Source organism: Myotis lucifugus, unplaced genomic scaffold (genome assembly GCF_000147115.1).
Source record: "Myotis lucifugus unplaced genomic scaffold, Myoluc2.0 scaffold_29, whole genome shotgun sequence".
Taxonomy (NCBI): Eukaryota; Metazoa; Chordata; class Mammalia; order Chiroptera; family Vespertilionidae; genus Myotis; species Myotis lucifugus.
Window position 1 is genome coordinate 5615747 of NW_005871077.1, and position 22162 is coordinate 5637908.

General features: G+C 40.8%; 1 protein-coding gene across 1 annotated transcript in view; it reads right to left on the bottom strand.

Moving 5' to 3' along the window:
- Positions 1-5394: 5394 nt before the first annotated feature.
- The window catches only part of NRP1 (neuropilin 1), a 179006-nt gene continuing 162238 nt past the window's right edge, over positions 5395-22162 (bottom strand). Inside the window, exons 12-16 of the mRNA XM_023752176.1 lie at positions 19577-19714; positions 15292-15563; positions 14721-14817; positions 12119-12169; positions 5395-8300 (exon numbers count right to left, since the gene is read on the bottom strand). Coding sequence (XP_023607944.1) covers positions 8011-8300; positions 12119-12169; positions 14721-14817; positions 15292-15563; positions 19577-19714 — 848 coding nt within the window. The 3' untranslated portion in view covers positions 5395-8010. The remainder of the gene's footprint in view (positions 8301-12118; positions 12170-14720; positions 14818-15291; positions 15564-19576; positions 19715-22162) is intronic.

Consider the following 22162-nt stretch of genomic DNA (forward strand, 5'->3'; position numbering starts at 1 on the left):
TTCTCACAGTTGCTGTGAGATGGTCAGGGATTCTCACTTAATAAATCCTATATGGCGAGGATGTTGCTATTGAGTAAAGATAAGAAAAAGAGAAATTACATAACAAGTAGAATGTGAAATAAATATATTTTCAGAAAAAATTCTGATATCCTAACTCTCTAAATTCTTGCTCCAGAAGAAGAATCTTCTGATAGGTTAAACCCACCCCTAACTCTGTCTCCTCATTTCCCACTTCCACTGAGTTTCCCCTATTCTGGGTGCTCACCATGGCTTCTTTAACCCACAAATATTTATTTAGGACCTACCATGTGCCAGGAACTATCCTATCTGCTGCAGATACTGCAGTGAACCTACAGACAAAAAAAATCACTGTCCTCATAAAATTTGCATTCTATTAGAGTAGATGGATAACAAAATCAATAAGTGAAATAGATGCTATACTAAAAAATGATAAACTCTATGGAAAAAATAAAATAAGGAGTGGAGATGGGAACTGTGGATATGGATAAGACTCTGGGTAATGTTTGCCTTCTTTTCTTTTCTCTTAGCCACATATGAACACAGACCCTTCTGCTGTCTCCCATTTGGATAGCTGAGATGCTTGAGGAATTTAAAAATTACTAAACAGTTCTAAAATGGCTGCATTCTAAATGACTAAATATTAAGGGAAATTCAAATAGAAATACAGAGAACATATGAGAAATATAAAGGTTTATTCCCAGGACTCACAGAGTCTGCCTCCTTTCACATACTGCCTCCTAAAATCTTTGTTCTCTGGATGTAAAGGGCTGATATCATTCCATAGTCGCTTATCCCAGGTTCCTCACTTCTCTCCTGACCCGTGTCTACATGGGGATGCCTCCTAGCAATCCAACATGCAAGAGTCTCATTTTTGGCAGAAGCCATATCATCTCATTTATTTCATTCAACTGACTGCTCCCCCTAACTTATTTCTCTCCCTAAGTTATGATTGATTTCTAGTCTAAGAGACATGTCACATCCCTATGTGGCATACAGTAAATAATCTCATCTACCTTCAGCAGCAGGAGTGTGGCTTCGCCCTTGCATGTTGTGGCAGAGATACCCACTGCTTATTGAATATGCATGTGCTCCTCCACTTTTCTAAGAGCCCTTACAATTTGGTAGGGCCATGTGTCAATCCTAGGTTGCAGCATCAAGAGTCTAATCTTTTGCTCAGAGACTAGAAGCCAAACATTGTGGTTGGTATTGCAGTAAGAAGCAAACAGCCTGATCCTTTACTCACTGCTTGGAATAGAGCTGTCCTGTAGAGCCACTGAACCCGCAGTCAAGCTTGGGTAAATTGAATATATGTGATAAGCCACTAATAGTTGGGAGTTTGTTTCTTACCACAGCAAGGACTAGCCTACACTGACTAATATCTGGCCTAAGTGTAAAGAGAGACCACAGTACCATGCATTTCAAAGCATTCTTATGACAGTAGACATTTGGTAACAAGGAGACTTTCTTTCACACTGAAGAGGCAGTGCAGAGTGGCATTTAGGATATATTAGACAGATATGTGTTTGAATCTTGGCAATGCCACTTAATACCTTGTTGTGTGATATTAGTTTCATTTCTCAGCCTCTCTGAACTTCAGTTATTTTTAACCTCAAGTCACAAGGTGTTTTAAGAGTTCATTGAAGCATCTAGTAAAGTATGGTACACAGTTTCTTAACTCCTTCAGAAAATCCATTAAGGAGTTAAGAAGTTTATGTAGAGTAGATTCAATAATGTGCTGTCTGACTGGTTGAAACACACATATCTGAAGTCATAACTCTGTTTGCTTAGGGAACAGGGAAAAGACCTAACTGGAGCCACTCCCAGGACCTCTGCAACCACCCAAACTTAATAATAAACAGGTGAAACTAAATTGAAGGGATGACAGAAAGACTATTTACTCTTACAACTAATAGGAATTTAGGTGACTGAAGTACATATAAAATTAAGCATTGAGCCAAGAAAATTATTTTAAGACTCCAAAATATAATGTCCTTTTAGATGAAAAGTTTGAATAAGAGTAGAAGAATTGCAAGAGATCTTACTAAGATAATTGACTCTGTTTTAGATCATATATTCAAAGTCAAGGAGCAATTTCACCATTATTGAAAACTTTCAGAAGCTGGACAAAATTAGAGAAATGATAGCTCCAATAAACAAGAAACGGCTTCCCAACAGGGTTGCATCAACATGGCCAGCACCACATTTCTGCAAGATAATGAGATTCTAGGTTGGCCATTTGAAGAAGAGTGTGGAATTAGCTTCTGTCAAAAATGATGGAGAGGGGAAGATGTCCAAATCATTGGAAGGAGCATCACAAGGGACCATGACCTGACAAGTCATCCCATTCAAGCTTTACATGGGCGAGACTCAGTTGCACCTTCCCGGACAGCATGCCCATTAATGCAGCCAGAGCAAGTGACTTTCTAATTCCATTAACAGGTCAGTGATAAAATTAGGTATTGACTATGAACGTTAGACATTTATTGAACTCTTACATCATAATAGGTACCATGCCATTCAGATGTGGAGACAATCTTTCTGTACAGAAAAAATCCCCTCAGGAGTCCTCTTGGACAATAAAGCTCCATAATCTGACAGTTACTCACTTGTAAAAAGGACCCTCAGGAACAAGATTAGAGGTCATAAAAGAAGGATTAAATAGGGTTTGTGTAGTTTTACCATCAGGATTTTAATCTGTTCACAAACTGGCCCTCCCCTTCTTCCCCTGAATGCCCTATGATGTGTAACAGAGTATTTACTGTGCTTTTGTAGCTTTTCAAAATTTTTATCCAGAGAAAATATTTCTTCAGCTCTATCTCTTCTCAGAAAAGCCCACATTTAGGCCCCTCCCAAGTGATCTGGAAGAATGGCCACAAAGTGCTTCTGAGTGAGATTTCCAATTTACTAATTTTACTCTGTTTTCCAGGCTGTACTGTGTTCAGACGCTTCTGAAAATTACTTTATGAGACCTGCAGGGATGTTTCCCAGCCTCTGAGTGTCCCTTAACCACGATTGGAAGCAAGGCAAACTCTCGCACAACTGGTTCAGTGTAATTGCAGACTGTGTAGGTGCTTCTCAAACCTGAATGGATGGGAATACGGGTCACCTGGGGATATTGCTAAAATTACTCAGCAGATTTGCAGTTTGGCCCAAGACTCTACATTTCTAACAGGCATCCAGGTGCTGCTGCTGCTGGTTCTTGATTAGCAAGGCCCTATGTAAGCATCTCACAAGATAATGCAGGACTGTGGAGTGATAGGAGGGTTGGAGGGACATGAGACCAGATACATCCTGAACTCTTCACTCAACCTCTCTAAACTTTGGAGTGCTCATTGATAAAGTTGGATAATTACAAAAGTTACCCCGCAGAGCTGTTCTCAAATTAAAGAAATTGCCATAGGAGAGTTCCATGAAGTAGGTTTTTCTCTGAAATGATGGGATCAAGTTCATAGGATCTTTATTGCTGACAAACAATTGACATGCATGGGATAACATGGTGTTCTAGTCTGTATCACTTTGCAATGTTTCTTTGTAATATTAAAATTAAAAATCAGTTATCCTCCTGGTCTCACATGCTTCTTGGTGTTCAGTTCTACTCAATTTGAGGCTCTCTTCACTCATGTTTTCAACCTCCAAGGCAAAAGCTGTTTAAGATCCCTTGGTGGACATAGTTTAGGAAGATAGAGCTAATTCTTGACAAAGCTGCTTTTTAATTCAATACATCAGCTATAATTACCATTTGGAAGTGGAAACATTATGGAGTGTTACAAAATCCATTTGATTTGCAAAAAAATATAGTTCAATTCAGCACAAGTGGCAATTAATAAGTTAGCAGGGAAACAGAAGATGGAACAATAAATGATTTTCATGTTTTAAGTTAAATGCTTCAATTCTCATGACATTTAATTCCTGATTTTGGGAAGTACTATACATTGATTTAGCTCATTAAACCCACTAAGAAAAGCCTAGCTTAGCCATTAATTTGGGATAAGAAAGGGTTGAAAAGCTTCTATATTTTAGGTCTTCTCAAACAATGAAATAGATATAATAATACACTAGAGGCCTGGTGCACGAAATTCATGCACAAGCGGGTCAGTGTCCCACAGCCCGGCCTGCACCCTCTCCAATCCGGGACCCACGGGGATTGGGCCTAAACCGGCAGTCAGACATCCCTCTCACGATCCGGGACTGCTGGCTCCTAACTGCTTGCCTGCCTGCCTGCTTGCCTGCCTTATTGCCCCTAACCACTCTGCCTTCTGGCCTGATGCCCCTAACTGCTCCCCTGCCAGCCTGATCACCCCCTAACTGCCCTCCCCTGGTGGTCTGATTGCCCCTAACTGCTCTCCCCTGCTGACCTGATCTCCCCTAACTGCCTCTGCCTCAGCCCCCACCACTGTGGCTTTGTCTGGAAGGACATCCAGAAGATCTCTGGTCTAATTAGCATATTACCCTTTTATTAGTATAGATGGCCATAAGCATTTTTCAAAAAGTATGTCTGGATTAATTCTGATAGATTCCTTTCAAGTCATCATGTTTTCTGGAGAAATATCTATAAGTATAAATACAATTTAAGTTCCATCTCTGACTCTTCTCTAAGCAGAGAGATCTAAAATTCCATTCAATAGAGAAAATGCCCTATTGTTGTTGGGGTAAAAGGTATAAACATCTAGAAAAAAGCAGAAATGTGGATTCACTAGCAAGAGCGGTACAGAGCAGCCCATCCCTCATGGAGTTCCTATGCTCTCAGAAGTAAGTTTTCCTAAACCAGAGGAAGATAAATAAATAATTATTTGTCCCTGAATAACAAGGATTAGGGTAAGCCAATATTGTAACAAGTTTTCTACAGGGTCCTATTCAGCAATAATTTTACTTTTTGGCTGCCATTATTAGTATTACTACTATTATTTTGTTCCCAGATGGAATAGAATTTTTCCAAAGAATTACCAAACAGCCAGTAGTAATGCCATGCTCAACTTTGCCCTAAAGCATCTAAATTTAGCTTGGTGCATGCATAAAGACCATCATATTTATTAGCTGTTTTCTACAAGATCAACACTTGCCAATAAGTATTTGTGAATTTCATTATAAAAAAACTTAAAAGTACTTTGCCAAATGGAATATAGACATTTGACACAAGATTTGGGGTTGAAAATTTTCCACTTATAAAGCTAAATTCACTATTCATTATCTTGATAAGTGTCCAAGTTGGATTGGTATTCTACCTTCAGGAAATATCTTCTTAATCTTTTTTCCTTATTAGGATATTATTTTTAAAAGAGAACTTAAAAAAAAACCACGTTGAAAGTTATTTGTTGCTGGAATAATACCAATTTCTTTAACAATAGCAAAGCTAATATAATAAAAGCCATCAGGTTTGAGATATTTTATGAAAATGTTTAATTCAACTGTTTCTTTGGAATGTAGTAGTCATAGTTTGGAATTTAAGTTACATTTCAGTTCTATGCAGTTTTTTACCACTCAGTGTCTGAGAATACAAATGTCAGTTAAAGTTAAGGCTTCGCTGTTCATTTTGAAACAACAATTTTTACAAGTGTCATACTGTCATAGAAAATAAAAATTTCTGTAAAAAAAACTTGCACAAAATTTTATGATGGTACAAAACACGAAGCAGTAATATACCAGTAAAATGAAAACATTTTACTACAGGAGGTTTTATAGATTTCAATAAAGAAAAAATATGTTATTTTACACCTTTAAAAATTACGAAACAACCTAAAACAATATAAACTGGACATTTTGTAACACTGACTTTACAAATTAATAACTCTATAAACATATATTTTTAAATATATTTATCAGTGCAAGATACTTTAAAATTTAAAGTCTCAGTATCATTTTTCCTTGGCTGAGGACAACTTTAAATTCATTGCCTTAAAAAAAATTAAGTCTTAGTGCTTTTGTCCTGGTATGATTAAAACAACTGAATGAATGCCTCTGGGGACAAAAATCTATTCTTCTTTCATAGTGATCAATACTTTCCTGGAAACAAAATGCATTTTCAATCCAATTAAGCCAAGATGAATGGACTGTCTCCTCCATGATACAAATGTGATTCCCACAAATATTTCTGAGTGAGCCCTGTAGCAATGCAGAAAGGGAGGAAGGTCTCAAAGTTCTATCTATGTACAATGAGCCATGACCACAAATAGAGTGAAAACAACCAAAGCTTCTTTGGATTAATTCATATGCTGCTTGATAAGATATTTGCTTCTTTGAGCTGTTAGAAGCTTAGGTCTTACCAGTCCGAAGGCAGGCTTTTTCTTTGTGGGCAATTGAAAGTTTTTAAAGCATTCATTCAAGTCTCTGTTTTCTCTGGGTTACTGCTGAAGGGATTTTTAAAAACAGTTGTTTTGACTTTATTCATTTTTTATCCCCCTTCTTATCTGAAAATACTTCACCACCAGGTATCAGGATTTCTAGACACTTTCTTAAATTAACTCTTCTTTCTTCACTTTCCTTGTCTTATCCAATACCCAAAAAGGAAGGTTTTCATGGATAAGTTTTGCATATTTGGATGTAAAAACCACATGGTTTTGGATAGTTGAAGAATTGTATCCAGTCCTTCCTTTGGGTCTCACTTGAAAACCAATTAATATCATTTCTTCTCTCAATTTATCATTATTTCTATTAAATGCAAACATTTCTATCAAAGATTATTTTGATTGGAATAGACAAATGGCTTAAGGAAAAAAGATACTGTCACTTTAACCAGTTAACAAGAAAACCAAAGTTAGACTTTGGAGGACAGAGTTAGGAATTTCCCTTATTTATTTATTTACTTACTTATTTACTTACTTATTTTTTAAGCATAAATTCTAGTAAAATTCTTTGCCATTACCAGCAGGTTAAAGCTGCAAGTTTCTTTTCTGGACAATGGCAAATGCTTAAATTTAAGAGAGAAAAGACAGAGAGATAGGAGAGAAAGAGTTTACATTTGAAAATACATTCCATATGAAAGAACGATAGGAGAGAATATTGCAGCTTTATACAAAAGATCAAGAGACACAAAATTGAACTGCAGAAAAAACAGAAGAATTAAGCCACGTTGCCAAATCTTCCCAGCCCTTGCTTTCCGGGGGAGGGGATGGGGGGTGGAAATGGGGGAGGGGTGGGGAAAAGGGCTGACATCTTACACTAAAATATACTTTCTTTTTAGTCAGTGGGTCACCAGGGTTTGATTCAAGTTGGGCTTTCACCACCAAAAACAGAGCAGGTCGTAATAGAACATAATGTGAACCAGTACAAACAAAAAGGCACTTGAGAGGACATGGACTAGCCAGTGCCGTGGATTTCCCTTGTGGCTGTCAGCAGCACGCCCAGTTGCCAGCAGTGTCTGGTGATGGCAGTTTTCTGTATGGAGTTCACAAGCACGAGGTTTAGTACAACACTGGAAACAAAAGGAAATTTGACGATATTGCTTCATAAACAGAGTTCACATACTATACTGGTACTGAAGCTATAGTACTTTAAAGTAAAACCCTAATCCTTCTTTGCCTATGCACAATGTGGGCGATTATACACAGGTACAGCTTCAGGAGTCCACTGAAATGCAGATATTCTAATATACTGTGGGCATGGGCTACAGGTAGCATGTCCGTCAAAAGGGCCCCAGGGAATACACTTGGCACCAGTATCTTGGATTTTGCACAGTTTCAGAAAAGTATCCATTAAAAGAAGAGGAGAGAGGGGAAAGGAGAATCAAAATGAATCATTAAGTCAATCATACTTGGTCTCAACACCAGCATTTGATTATTCAAATTAAACCAACAGAAAAAAGCTGACTGTACATGATTCCGATTGTTAATACAGCTAACTTGTTCATGTCTGTCGGCCATACTCATTGAAACTCCTGAGAAAAGCCTGGCTCAGCGTCATCGACGCATTTCCCAGCCTGTACAGTGAAAGATCAATACACTCAAGTTATGTCCTTCACCTCAATTCTCCAACTGTATTTTCATCTGTCTGCCTTCATGCCTCTGAATAAGTACTCTGTGTGTTCAGTTTGTCTTTTTTCAACTTCACACCATCCACAAGTTCGAAGTTATAGTTCTCCAGGGCAGAACTATAGTTCTCTGACATCCCATTATGCCAACAAGCACAGTACAGCACGACCCCACAGACAGCACCCAGGAGGACACCCAGGGCGCTCATGGCTATGATGGTGATTAGGATGGGGTCCAAGGTCTTCAGCACATTGCCCGGCTTCTTGGAGATGTTCTCATCACCTTCTCCCAGGCCCTCGTATCCTGGGGTGCTCCCTAGGGAAGAAAACAAAAATCTATGAGACCTGCCAATGTATCAGATGGAAGTAGGCAGAAAAATAGAGAAAAGGACAGAAAAAGGAGAAAATCACATGCCTATTTTGCCTGTGCTCTCCCCAGAGCCTGTGGGAGCTCTCTGAAGTGGGGTTTGGCTCCCTCAATGCTGGGAAACAGCCAGGTTTGTGTTTGACTCATTGTTGGGAATGGAGGTGTGGAAGGCGAGGGAGCTGGGACTCGGTCAGCTAGCCTAGCACATGGAAACAACCAATTCTGGGTAAATAGTGGGTTTATGTTATAATCTAATTCAGATTTCATGCAACCCACCATCTGTGCTAGATTGTAATCTGTCATTTTAGTCCTTGGCCAGATTAGTCATTAAGCTTTGCAAATGAGTCACACATTTGTCTGGCAGAAGATTTAACCTTTCCCTGTGTATTTGGCTGATGCCCACCCAGAAATCAGGAAACCTCCCAATCTTCCCTTTCATGGGGTGCTGTGTCCAGTGCCTGGAACGGTTTATACAAGTGTTTGTTCTCCCACATGAAGATCTTCACTTCAGGCAACTTTCTCCCAAGTCTACAGTGACTTCTCTTAAGAAAAAGAGATTGTTCAGAACAAGGGAATGCTTGCTGTTGAAATTAAAAATGGGCCATGGGCAGAGAAACCAAGATGGTGGCATAGGTAAACACCTGAAATTGCTGCCTCGCACAACCACTTCAAAATTACAACTAAAAGACAAAACGGACATCATCCAGAACCACAGGAAGGCTGGCTGAGTGGAAATTCTACAACTAGAAGGAAAGAGAAAAGCACACTGAGACTCAGAGAAGGTGCAGAAGTAAAGTGCAGAGCTGGGCCTCTTCTGGGCACCTCCAAACCCCAAACAAAGAAGAGGAATCTGCAGATCTCTCCATAGCTCCTACTGGGTAGCCTCAGGTAGAGGCTAAATTAGCACCTCCTTAAAGATCCAAGAGACAGTGCACCTAGTGGTCAGAGTGGGACCATCCAGATTACAACTCCTCAGACCCATAAGGGACACACTCAGGGGGCAGACTCAGTGAGCACCAAAGCCCCACTGGAGCAAGTCTTGCCTCATAAGGGTGTCTCCAGCACAGAAGTTCTCCCACCGTAGACACAGCTGATTCTCACAGCCAATTGACCTGGAGGTCAATTCTTTCCAGTGATACCAACAATAATCAAGGCTTAACTACAATAAGACTGTGCACACAGCCCACAAAGGAGTGCACCAAGAGTGTCCACCTCAGGTAATTGGGGAGGCTGAGCCACTGGGCCCTATAAGACACCTAGCACACAAAGCCACTCTATCAACACAGGGAAGCATAAAAAATGTGGAGACAAAGAAACAGGTCACAAATGACAGAAATGGAGGAAAGCAAACTACTGGATATAGAGTTCAAAACCACAGTTATAAGGTTTTTCAAGAATTTTCTAGAAACTGCCAATAAATTTAGTGAGACCCTCGAGGATATGAAAAAGGGCCAATCAGAAATTAAGCATACACTGACTGAAATAAAGAATAATATACAGAGATCCAACAGCAGACTAGAGGATCGCAAGAATCAAGTCAAAGATTTGAAATATGAAGAAGCAAAAAACACCCAACTGGAAAAGCAAAAAGCAAAAAGAATACAAAAATATGAAGATAGTGTAAGGAGCTCTGGGTCAACTTCAAGCATACCAACATCTGAATTATGCGGGTGCCAGAAGAAGAGAGAGACCAAGGTATTGAAACCTATTTGAAGAAATAATGACAGAAAACTTCCCCTACCTGGTGAAAGAAATAGACTTACAAGTCCAGGAAGCGCAGAGAACCCCAAACAAAAGGAATCCAAAGAGGACCACACCAAGACACATCATAATTAAAATGCCAAGGGCAAAAGACAAAGAGAGAATCTTAAAAGCAGCAAGAGAAAAATAGTCAGTTACCTACAAGGGAGTACCCATACGACTGTCAGCTGATTTCTCAACAGAAACTATGCTGGCCAGAAGGGAGTGGCAAGAAATATTCAAAGTGATGAATACCAAGAACCTACAACCAAGATTACTTTACCCAGCAAAGCTATCATTCAGAATTAAAGGTCAGATAAAGAGCTTCACAGATAAGAAAAAGCTAAAGGAGTTCATCACCACCAAACCAGTATTATATGAAATGCTGAAAGGTATTCTTTAAGAAGAGGAAGAAGAAGAAAAAGGTAAAGATACAAATTATGAACAACAAATACATATCAACAAGTGTATCTAAAAATCGAGTGAATAAAAAATCTGATGAACAGAATAAACTGGTAAATATAATAGAATCAGGGGCATAGAAAGGGAGTGGACTGACAATTCCTGGGGGGAAAGTGGTGTGGGGGGTGTGGGAAGAGACTGGACAAAAATTGTACACCTATGGAGGAGGACAGTGGGGGGGGGGCGGGTAAGGGCAGAAGGTGGGGTGGGAACCGGGTGGAGGGGAGCTATGAGGGGAAAAAAGAGGAACAACTGTAATAATCTGAACAATAAAGATTTATTTAAAAAAAAGAAATGGGCCATGGCTCTTATCTAGAGACTGTGTCTGTGCTGTGCTAAATAGAAACTGTTTAATAATCAGCATCTTTGCAGCCCTGGAGGTTTCCCTAGAGAAAGTCATACTGCCCTGCAGTTCAGTCCCTGGAGAAATGTTTTCTCTAAAGCAAAACATGAGAGATTATGAACATGGGAACTTTGAGCCTAATTACCTGGTACTAGAAATGAGACTAAAATGCTAATGTGCAATATGCAGGGTGTTTACTTAGTGGTGTTTGGATCGACAAAGATCCCAATCAAAGAAAACTAAACATGTGAGATGCAAGTCCCTAAACAGGGGAAAACATCCCATGGCAAAACATTGGTTTGAAACAACCTTTAGAAATGTTTACATCTCAGAACAGGAGATGTAGCTAAGCTAAATGAGCCATATATCTTGGTCAAGTTCAAGTCTGGCTGTGGTAGGACTACATTGCTAATAGCAACAGATGCAGATGCAGATGGGCAGGCCTGGGACAAGTGTTCAATGACTCACAACTGCTGGCTGAGGTGTAGAAGCTTATAGAAATAAAATAACGCCAGGCAAGGCCTAACTCTGATCAAATGTCTTAAATTGGATCACCAACCAGTGTTCAAAGAAAACACATTTTCAAGTTAATCAATCTCAAGTCAGAGGCTACCACCTAAATAGCAATGCTACTTAAGGCAGGTCACTGCCCTGAATTTCAGTCTCCTCATCTGAAAAATGGGATAAATATACCTCAGAGGAAGAGGGTAGCTGTGAGGAGTAAAGAGATAATCTATGCAATAAGGATTTATTGGGGCATTCTAGCTCCTCAATAAATCCTTATCCTCATTGTCACAAAACTAGGGTTTCAGTAGATAAGGATGGGAGCATATGGACCAAACTCAACAGATTGCTGCAGACACTGGGCTCCAGCCCTTTAAAGATCATATCTGGATATCAACCAGGCCCAAGTATTTGGGTTGGTTTCAAATTACAGTATGAAGATCACTGTAGGTTTTGGGTATATCACAGTCCTCACTAGTTTTCTATTTCCATTGTTATCAAATGAGACTGGTTCTCTAAGTCCTCTTCCAGCTCAGAGAGGAAAGGCCATGGCTGATATCCTTCCCCACAGCTCAACCACTTACACAAGCCAGACTGTCACAGAGGCTCCTCAAGATTTTGGAGCAGCTTAGATTGGATTGTGATAGAAAGTTTCTCTATAAATATAATGAAATCCATAGAAAACTATTTTAAAAATTGGTCAAGAAGACACATTTACCTGTTTCATCAATTTTATTTTCTGGGTTCTTTGTATCCAGGTCTGCTGGTCCTGGCAAGTCAAACAAAATTAAAAGAGATATTTGAATTGCCAACAAAATACAATCACACAAAGTACATAAACTTTACACAAACATACACACTCACACACATGCACTTACACACACACTCATGGTTCAACGGGTTTCTTTTGGATTTTATTCACTGCTTTTTAAAAAAAATTTCCCCTAATGTTTTCAACCGACCCTGTCAAATCACTGACACTTTAGGCATTATGTATATTCAATATATTATATAATGAAAACTTTGTAAATTGCTGAAGTGACCAAAATCCCAAAAGGCCTCCTTTGTCTTAAGTTCACTCAATAGGGTCATTCCATTTTGTTGGAATGGAATTAACATCATATTATCTACACTAATAAAAGAGAAACATGGTAATTAGCATACGACCGCTACCCTTCCCATTGGCTAATCAGCATATCCTTGTGCAAATTAACTGTCAGCCAAGATGGCGGCCGGCAGCCATGAACTGAAGCGAGCAGGGAGGCTTGCTTGCTCCAGTGACTGCGGACTCTAATGTTCCCCGGTGGACTTGCCAGCCTCTCAGCTGCAACTCTAAGCAACTATGTTGCAAATAAGAAGCTAAACAAAACCCCAGAAACCAGCCAGACGGAAAGCCAGCTGGACCGCAACATTGTATCGATGTTTTCAGCAGCGAGGCCTCAGAGCTAAAGCTGGCCCAGAATAAAAAAAAGAAAAGAAAAAAAGGAGCGGTTGGGAGCTTCAGTCACCCGCTTCCGGAAAACTGCCCTCAGCCCCTCACACAGACTGGCCAGGCACCCCAGTGGGGACCCCCACCCTGATCCAGGACACCCTTCAGGGCAAACCAGCCAGCCCCTAACCATGCACCAGGCCTCTATCCTATATAGTAAAAGGGTAATATGCCTCCCAGCACCGGGATCAGCGGAGCAGCGAGGCTCCCAGCACCGGGATCAGCGTGACAGGGGGCAGCGCCCAAACCCCCTGATCAGCCCTGCTCTGTGCCTGATAGGGGGGAGCTCCCCAATCCCCTGATTGCCCTGCGGCTCTGTGTGTGACAAGGGGCGGGGCCACAACCTCCCTATCTGCCCTGCTCTGTTCGTGACAGGGGAAGGTGCCCCAACCCCCTGATCAGTCCTGCTCTGTGCCTGATAGGGGGGAGCTCCCCAATCCCCTGATTGCCCTGCGGCTCTGTGTTTGACAGGGTGCAGCACACCAACCCCCTGATCTGCCCTGCTCTGTGTGTGACAGGGTAAAGCCTTAACCTCCCTATTGGCCCTGCCCTGAGTGTGACAGGGTGCAGCACCCCAACCCCCTGATCCGCCCTGCTCTGTGTGTGACAGGGGGCGGTGCCCCAACTCCCCTATCAGCCCTACTTTGTGAGTGACAGGGGGGAGCTCCTCAACCCCCTGATCAGCCCTGCTCTGTGCATGACAAGGGGGGAGCTAGCTCCCCAACCCCCTGATTGACCCTGCTCTGTGTGTGAAAGGGTACGGAGCCCCAACCCCCCTGATGGGCCCTGCTCTGTGAGTGAAAGGGGGCAGCACCCCAACCCCCCAGTCGGCCCTACCCTAGCGGGACTGAGGGGGGCATCGCAACCTCCCGATCCGCCCTGCTCTGTGCATGACGGGGCGGCACCCCAACTCCCCAACCGGCCCTGCTCTGAGCCTGACCAGGTGCTGCACCTAGGGATTGGGCCTGCCCTCTGCAACCCGGGAGCAGGGCCTAAGCAAGCAGGTCGTTAATCTCCCGAAGTGGTCCCAGACTGCGAGAGGGCACAGGGCCGGGCTGGGGGGACCCCCTCCCCCCCCACCAGTGCACAAATTTTTGTGCACCGGGGCCTCTAGTGTAATAATATATAACAAAAGTTTAAGTGTAGCAAATGGAGCTTAATACTAATTACTGTGCTATTACATTGCCATTAGTGATGGTATTTATAATTCTATATTAAGAACCAGGGGATATGTATATATATATATATATATATATATATATATATATATACCAGACCATAAAAAACATAAACTCTGAAATACTAGGCAAAGTTTCTAAATGTAATATATTCTTTTGAATCATTTAAAATATTTTAAGAGTCAGAAATATCTACTTATCTGTAATAAAAAAAAGAATATGTCTTCTACGATTCATTAACAATGTAATCTTAAATTCACTGTGATCAACATTTTCAAAGACCTGCTGTTTTGTTTATACATCCAAATATTTAGAATTATCCAGGTGTCTGAGTTTTCTACTTTTCACCAAAGTGTTTTGGCATGGCACATATATAGCCTGTAAATTGAGAATTTTTTTCTTTATTATGATCTTTGGAATCCACATCATTACATATATAGCTTTATAGGTACCAACCAGACATTCTAAAAACGAAGGAGAGGTAATAGGGTAACTAAAGGAAAACTATTCTGATTTTTGCCCTGTTGTACCACATTATTCATTTCACATGATATTCTCATAGCCCACAGTGAAATTCCAGGTCTAGATGAATAAGACAAAGACCATCTCATGCCAAGAATCCTACCCTTGATTTCTATAGAACTTGTACTTACTTGCACAATCCTCTTGTGAAATGTGGTTATTAATACTAATGTCATCCACTGCAATCCCACCAAGGTTTCCTTTGCCAATTTCACCCTCAAAAATCACCTAACAAAACGAGATTATTTTCACAGTATTTAAATATTCAGTCTTAAACAGCAGTGTTTACAAATGCTTGTTCAGCTTAAGCTATAGCACATAAATAAAATTCATGAGATTTCCCATAAGCACATACTTTGCTCATCAATTCATATTAACTGCCGGGTGATGGCATTAAACTCCTCACACTCTTTTTATAATACAAAACTTAAAACTGAAAAAGGCAGGAAATAAAAGGAATGTTCATTGTTACAGCCCCATTATAAAGTAACATTTTTGATCCTTTATCAGATAATTAGTTCTATTCCTGTAATGTAGGAGTCTGAAATATGCTACTGAGATGATCATTACTGCAGCAATATCTCAAGTTCAGGGAACCCCTGAAATAATTTTTGGAATGATTCCCACATCTCATTTGATAACCTTCAAAATATTAACCTCATGTCCCTGAAGCAGCTGCCCTCCCCACTGAGGGAAATTTACCTGGTAAAGTTTCAGAGACTTGCGGAGCAGGACCCGCCCTTCCTGCCAGTGGTCTCCTTGGTGTCCAATGGCCCTCCAGACCAGCTGGTCATACTCTTCTGGTTTCTGGTAGCGCAGCTTGACCCTTAGTGTGCCCACATGGGAACCAGACATGTGATACCAGAAGGTCATACAGTGGGCTGAGTTCTGGGAATAAACCACAGGGCTCACCAGACGAGCCACTTTGCCTTTCTGATTTTCGTCAGCTTGGGAGTAGATGAAGTTGCCATCTCCTGCCATGACAGAAAACTGTGTTAGAGTGTCCAAATTTATAATTCCTTTGTCTCTTTTTTTCAACTTTCATCACTCACACCCTTCTCTCCTGAGCTGAGCACCAAAAACCCAAACCTGCTTTGCAGTGGAAAGGGAATGGAGTGCAGTTGTTGGGGACCCAGGGTTCAGCTCTGAGCTGCTATAAATGGACATATGGGGAAGGCTGCAAAGCAGCATTTAGACGCTGCTCATTAGGGATGCATTGGCACAGGGGCACAGGCTGTGACTCAGGGCGCCTCTGCACCATTGCAAGCAGACTGAAAGCACAGGGCAGATCTATTTTTGTGCAACTTTAAGATTGATTCAGCAGCACCTGTGTAAACACAAACATTAAATGGAATAATTTAGATGTATTTTTATTTATCACTAGAGGCCAAGTGAACAAAATTCGTGCATGGGTGGGGTCCCTAGCAGCTGCTGGCTGTGAGCTGTGAGCCAGGAGCTGGAGCTCCCCTTTCCCCAGCTGCCTGCTGCCTGCTGCCTCTGCCGGCTGGGGCAGGGCTGGCCAAGGGGAGGGGCCACGGGCAGCTGGCGGACGGCCGGCCCCGCCTCCTGGTAGAACTCCCAGTTGAACTCCGGGTTGAAGGGACAATTTGCATATACTTTGGTCACTATAACTGCTTGATAATAAGAAAACTGCATTTTCCCCAAATAATCTAGTGATTTCCCCCCAAATTCAGATTATTTTTCCCTAGTTTATTTTAATGGCTTATAAATTCCTGAAATAACCCCAAGAGCTTGAGTCTCAACTGTGATCCAGGCTCCTGTGTGACGCAGACTTCTGGTTCAAGGAGAGGAAAGGTTGCATTTTCGAGGCTTTATTAGAATGTGACATCTTGGCAACATAGACACTTGGGGAGCTGCCGAGGACTTACTCTAGGCTTTGCTTTTAATTACCCTCAGTGGGAACATTTCCTTTTGCCACCATCTGGTCTAAACACACAAGTCATGTTTCACTGTTTGTTTGCTCTGCAAATAGAAATCGTCTCCTTTATGCCTCACCTGATGTATGTGTGAATCTGATGCTCGGGCCTCAGTGGGCAGCAGCGTATTTTGTTTGCTGTCCCAGAGGCTTGTGCATTTGTGAGGTAATTTTTACTGTACACATGTGCACTGATTCTTGTATCTGCTTGCCTGTGTCAACAGTGTCCGGGGAAGTGAGTAAGGGCAGCTTTCCTCCTTCACTTGGGGGCTTATCTGAGATTGCACTGGAAGGAGCATGTTAATGAAACCCATGGGTGGAATAATAAAAGGAGGGATAAAAACCACATCTCCAGGATTATGTTTATGCTCTCAGTGCTTGTGAGCGTCCCCCGTGACCAGCTGACTAAGTCACTCCTGGGGTTTCTCTTATCCGACTAAATTACCAAGTGGCAGTGCCTGTCTGGGAGACAGTGCCATTTCACTGAGATGAATAGTCCACCAAGATGGACAGCAAACAGGTAGACAACACACCCATCTTGCTTCACCCACTTTGTCCCCCAGGCTTCTGAAAAAAACCTGAAGTTAGAAAAGACATTTATTGATTCCATGGAGTTGATCTGGGCAATTTCTAGAATAGGCAGAAGACAGAAGGAGAAAACCTGTCAGGGATAGGAGGAAGGCTGAGCAATCTGCCCCGACCTTGGCCTGGCTGCCATTGTGGACTTTGAAAATTTTGCTCATGTCACTTTTTGGTTTAAAATGCCTCCCTGGCTCCTCACTGTCTTTAGCCCAGCCCCATATCTAACCACTTCACATGGGAATCTGTCCGAAGCACACCACTGGCAATCCACTGAAACAGACCCCACCCCTCCATCTCTCTGTACATATCATTCCTTATTCAAGCCAAGCTTACACTGTCTGTGGGACAGGCCTGCTTTCTCTGACCCCTCCTATCTTATCTTTCACCATCATGATCTCCTTTGGCATAAGGCATCCTCATTCCTCATTCCTCTGCACTGTGATTGTTTCCACCCCTAGCCAGACTGTGAGCTCTTCAAGGGCAGGGCCACCCTCCCTTAGATGTGTATCTCAAATGCTCAACGCAGCATTTGCCATGTAGCAACAGGTCTATACAAATACCATGTGTTCAATGAACCAGGTAAAGATGCTGGGCTTCAGGAATCCTCTATGAGGAGGTGTATAGCTTCATTCTTAGAGGTCAGATTCGTTTAACTAAATTCAAAAGCGAGCAGTAAAAGGAGACTGTAACTAGACAGTGTTGATTCAGAAACAATCTCCATGTCTGATTTGCAGAGTTCCCAATCCTGTGTCTGTCAGTCTGTGTGCATGTGTGCTGTGCAGGGCTCCTTCATCTACATCTTCTCACATGAGCAAGCTCCTGCCTTTCAGGTGTAAGGCTCACCCATCACTCTCTGCAAATGATTGTTTCTAGTGCTGCGGAGGCTAGTCAGGACAGGCATGGCACCAAGCCAAGTAAATCAGGGTGTCTGAGAGAACAAAAAGCACAGATTCTTCTCAAGAAACCACACTTCTCAGCTGTTAATCTAAGACAAGCCCTCCTGTTCTGATGCTCAACACATAAAATACTGATATTTTTCCATTCAGGGGTTTTATCACAGTTCTAAGTCAGGAACTCTGTCTTCATTTTCTCAATTAGTGCTTTACTTCTGCAAGCCTTTTAGCTTTTGTCTCTAGCTAACATTGTTTTTAACCTTTGAATGTCAGATCCTACTGAGCCATTTTGCTCTACTTTGCATCAATTTTCCCACCATTACTGCCTTCATTCCAGCTAATTGCATTTGGTTAATTTGATGCCATTTATATGTACAGTCAAAGTAGTTTAAGTTTTCTAAAACTGCTTGTCTTAAGATTCAATTGAAAGTATTTCAGAATTGAAGGAGTCCAATTTTATCCAATTTCCTTGTCATTCTCATTAGGCAAAGAGCTAGCTGTGGTGGAAGGAGGACTATTCAACTTACTTAATCATTACATTCACGGGGCAGGGTGGGGGAAAGTGAACAACAAAATGGGAAAGGCATGAAGTACCCTCTGCCCATCCATCAGCCCACTGACCTACTTGCCCAAGCACCAGCTTGGGGGAAACTTTGCTTAAAGAGATTTCTCAGCAATAGCAAATGCCCTTCTGGAGAATCTTTGGGAAGCCACTTCTGAGTAAGCAGGCCTATAAGCATTGGAGTATGGTACATGTTTGTGCATTGGGTGTTCCTTGTGAGTGTGTGTATGTGTGTTTTTTGTAGGACACTGTTGGCTCTTTATACCATACCTCAAGATGGGTGATGAAATTACTACGAAGGAAACAAGGTGGTGGTAGATAGAAAAGCTCAGTGGGGTGGCTGTCAGTTCCTTTCCTCCTCCAACCAATTAATGTTAGAGGGAAAGTAAGACAGGAGGTGGGGTAGCTTGTGACCAGGGGTTTGATGTGGTTTCTACCTGCTCAGATTTAAAATCTTCCCCAAAAGAATAAGAACCCCACCCCACTTTGATCCACTTCCATTTCAAGGGTCCAGAGAGAGCAAGCATAAAGCTCACTTATTGTTTGTTCAGCTGTGTAAATACACAAGAGGGCAAATATATGTCTGGACTTGGTTTAAAATAGTCCAGAGTCAGGGATAATAGAGATAAAGTAAGATTCCTATGATTTGATGATTTTTGAAGTTGGATTGTGTACATTTAGAGTTTGTGTTACTATTTCTTTTATACTTTTAAATATGTTGAAATTTTCCATCAAGTATTAAAAAGGTACTAATTCACACGATGCCCAGTTTGTTGTTTTTCAGGAGGTCAATCAGTTGCCAAATTTAACCAGCATTTTCTGATACTACTGCTGAAATGTTAATGTTAGGGAAATTGTATCTCTATTAGGGAAAGAGATCTTGTTAATTCCAGGAAATAAAAGCATAAGTGAATGCTCTGCAGTATTTTCTGTGCTCCTAGATTAACAGACCCCAAAACTCTCCACAGTAACCCTTAATTCAAAGAAATGAGTCCACAGTGAACTCTCCAGTACCTGTGTGATCCTGGATCGGTCCCGTTTTGCTGGTCAGCACACTCCATTTGAGTTGCACGTGATTGTCATGTTCCCAGTGACAGAATGTCTTATGAGAACCCCAGCCAAATTCACAGTTAAAACCATATGTTGAAAACTCTTCAGCGGGTGTAAAGGAAAAATAGAGACAAGCAGAGAAAGACAAATATAATCATTTAGATCAGAAAGACCCTTAATTTGTTCATGGAAAGCACAATTTATACAACTTAACATCTGTTTGAAAATTCTGGGAAAGCCACAAAATCTAAAATTACCAGGAAACTCAAAAGATGCACAGAGATGTCAAAACATTTTCAAAATAATGTTTAGTAACTTTTTAAATCCAGCTTTATAAAAAATGATGGGCTGTCTGTCAAGTTGGTTTTACATGAAATTTCTGGGAAGGTTACTTTCCAAAGCATGTATGTTATATCCATATGTAGCATTCTCTCTATTTCTTCAATATTTAATATAAAAGTTGCTATGTTCTTGAGGATGGACTATATAAATTGATACTCACTAATTAAAAGAATCTTAGAAATTGATCCAGGAACCTCAAGTCTAGAAATGTGGCAGGTGAATGCCTCATCCTGGAGGCTATTTGTATTCTCATCACAGCAGCTAATGCTTCAGGTCTTTAGTGTCAGATCTCTGAAGCAGATCTTAAGATTTTTTTTTCTTCTGTGCTTTATATCAGGTCAATTAATTTTAAGTGCAGTTTCTGCTTTTTCAGTGAATTTTAAAATTTGCATATAAATTGTTCATCCACTTAAAAACCTCAATGCAAGGTCATGTAAAACCAAGGCACATTTAAATAACTACCAGTTTTTTTATTTTTTATTTTCTTTAATCCTCACCTGAGAATATGCTTTTTATTTTTTATTATTTTTAGAAAGAGAGGGAGAGAAAAACATCTATCAGTTGCTTCCCCTACATGCCCCGAGCTGCCCCTACTAGGGATTGAGCCTACAACCTGGGCAAGTGCCCTGACTGGGAATTGAACATGCAACCTTTTTTGGTGTATAGGATGACACTCTAACCAACTGAACCACAGAAGCCAGGAAAGTTTCTTATATTTTGAATGTTCCAAATGCTGTCTTTGGGACCTAAAATTAAAGTATGGGTGGATTTTCAGGAATTATTTCTCTTATGTGTTCTACAAGGTGCTATACTTGACTATAGTGTTTTCTTAAATCTTTTTTTTTCCCACTCCACCCTCCTTTTGAAAGTAGCTTGAGTTTTAAGCATGGAAAAAAATAAAATCATTGATGCTTAGAATTATTTTGGTAAAACGAATCCTAAAGATAAGATGCTCATGCTTCTGTTAGTTCCAGGCCTCCATGTAAAATGAAACACAAAGCCGCCTGTTTTCCCTGAGGATGGGGGGGCAGTGCTCCTCACTGAGATTAGGCAGTCCACCAGATGGCAGCATTGAAATGGAGAGAAACACACCTAGGGCGACTTGCCCACTGAAGTTAAAAATGTCTCAAAACCATCCCTATGTGCAATAAGGGAAGTGTGGTATTATCTGCTGTTTTAGGGAACAACACATAACAGGCTGAGAACATATCTTGTTTTGATCTTCTCTTTAACTTTACTGAAGTATTTAATACAAAATATCTTCTTTCTCCTTTGAGCTTGGCTCCATTGCTCCTTCCTAATTTTAACAATGGGAAGAGAAATTTTAATGGAAAGATTTCTTGAATAAATAAGGATGATTTTCTTCGCACTTTTAGTTTCCAAGGAACTCTTTCCAAATGCTAATATACATTTTTAGAAAACATTCACTATATGAAGTGTTAAAACTGAGAAGGATAGAATCGCATTTTCAATGACAATGTGACCTCCCAAAGCATGCATAGATAGGGCCAGTGTGAAACAGTAAACTAGTAAGTGACATGCATAATATGAACATTTTCAGTTAGTGCAAAAGGGCTACACTTCACAGCCATAGTGTTATTGGAGAGCTGTATTTTATGTCTAGTCTATCAAAACCATGAAATAGGACTTCTTAGAGCATGAGAAACCCTTTCCAAAATGTACCACACTTGAGCAGCAAGGTCAAATCATGCAGATGAAGTGAACTGAACAGGGACTGAATGAACAATCTTGGATGTCAACCACCAAAACCCAGGAATGTACTGTTACATAATCTCATGTTAGAAAATGTTAATATTGGAAAATGTTAATGTGTATGTGGGTTTGGGTTTTCTCCTTAAATGTGGTTTGTAAGACAAGCATATACAGGAGGGCAGCAAGCCACTATGGAACACACATTTCTTGTTATATTTACTTGGTTAATACATTAAATTTATTGTATAATACAGAAAACCACACTATCCATTATTTTGGCTATCAATTCTGGTGATATCATAAATATATGAACTTGGGTGTTTTTGCAATCACCAGGACATGGGACAGCTTTGCCTAAAAAGATGATTTAGGCATTTCTCCTGCTGCAGTGAATGGCAGTTCATCTTGATCTTTCAATGTTCTTTCTAGTTCTATGAATCTAACAGGATGAATTGCTCTAACATTTTGATTTTATTACACTTTGATGTTCTTGTC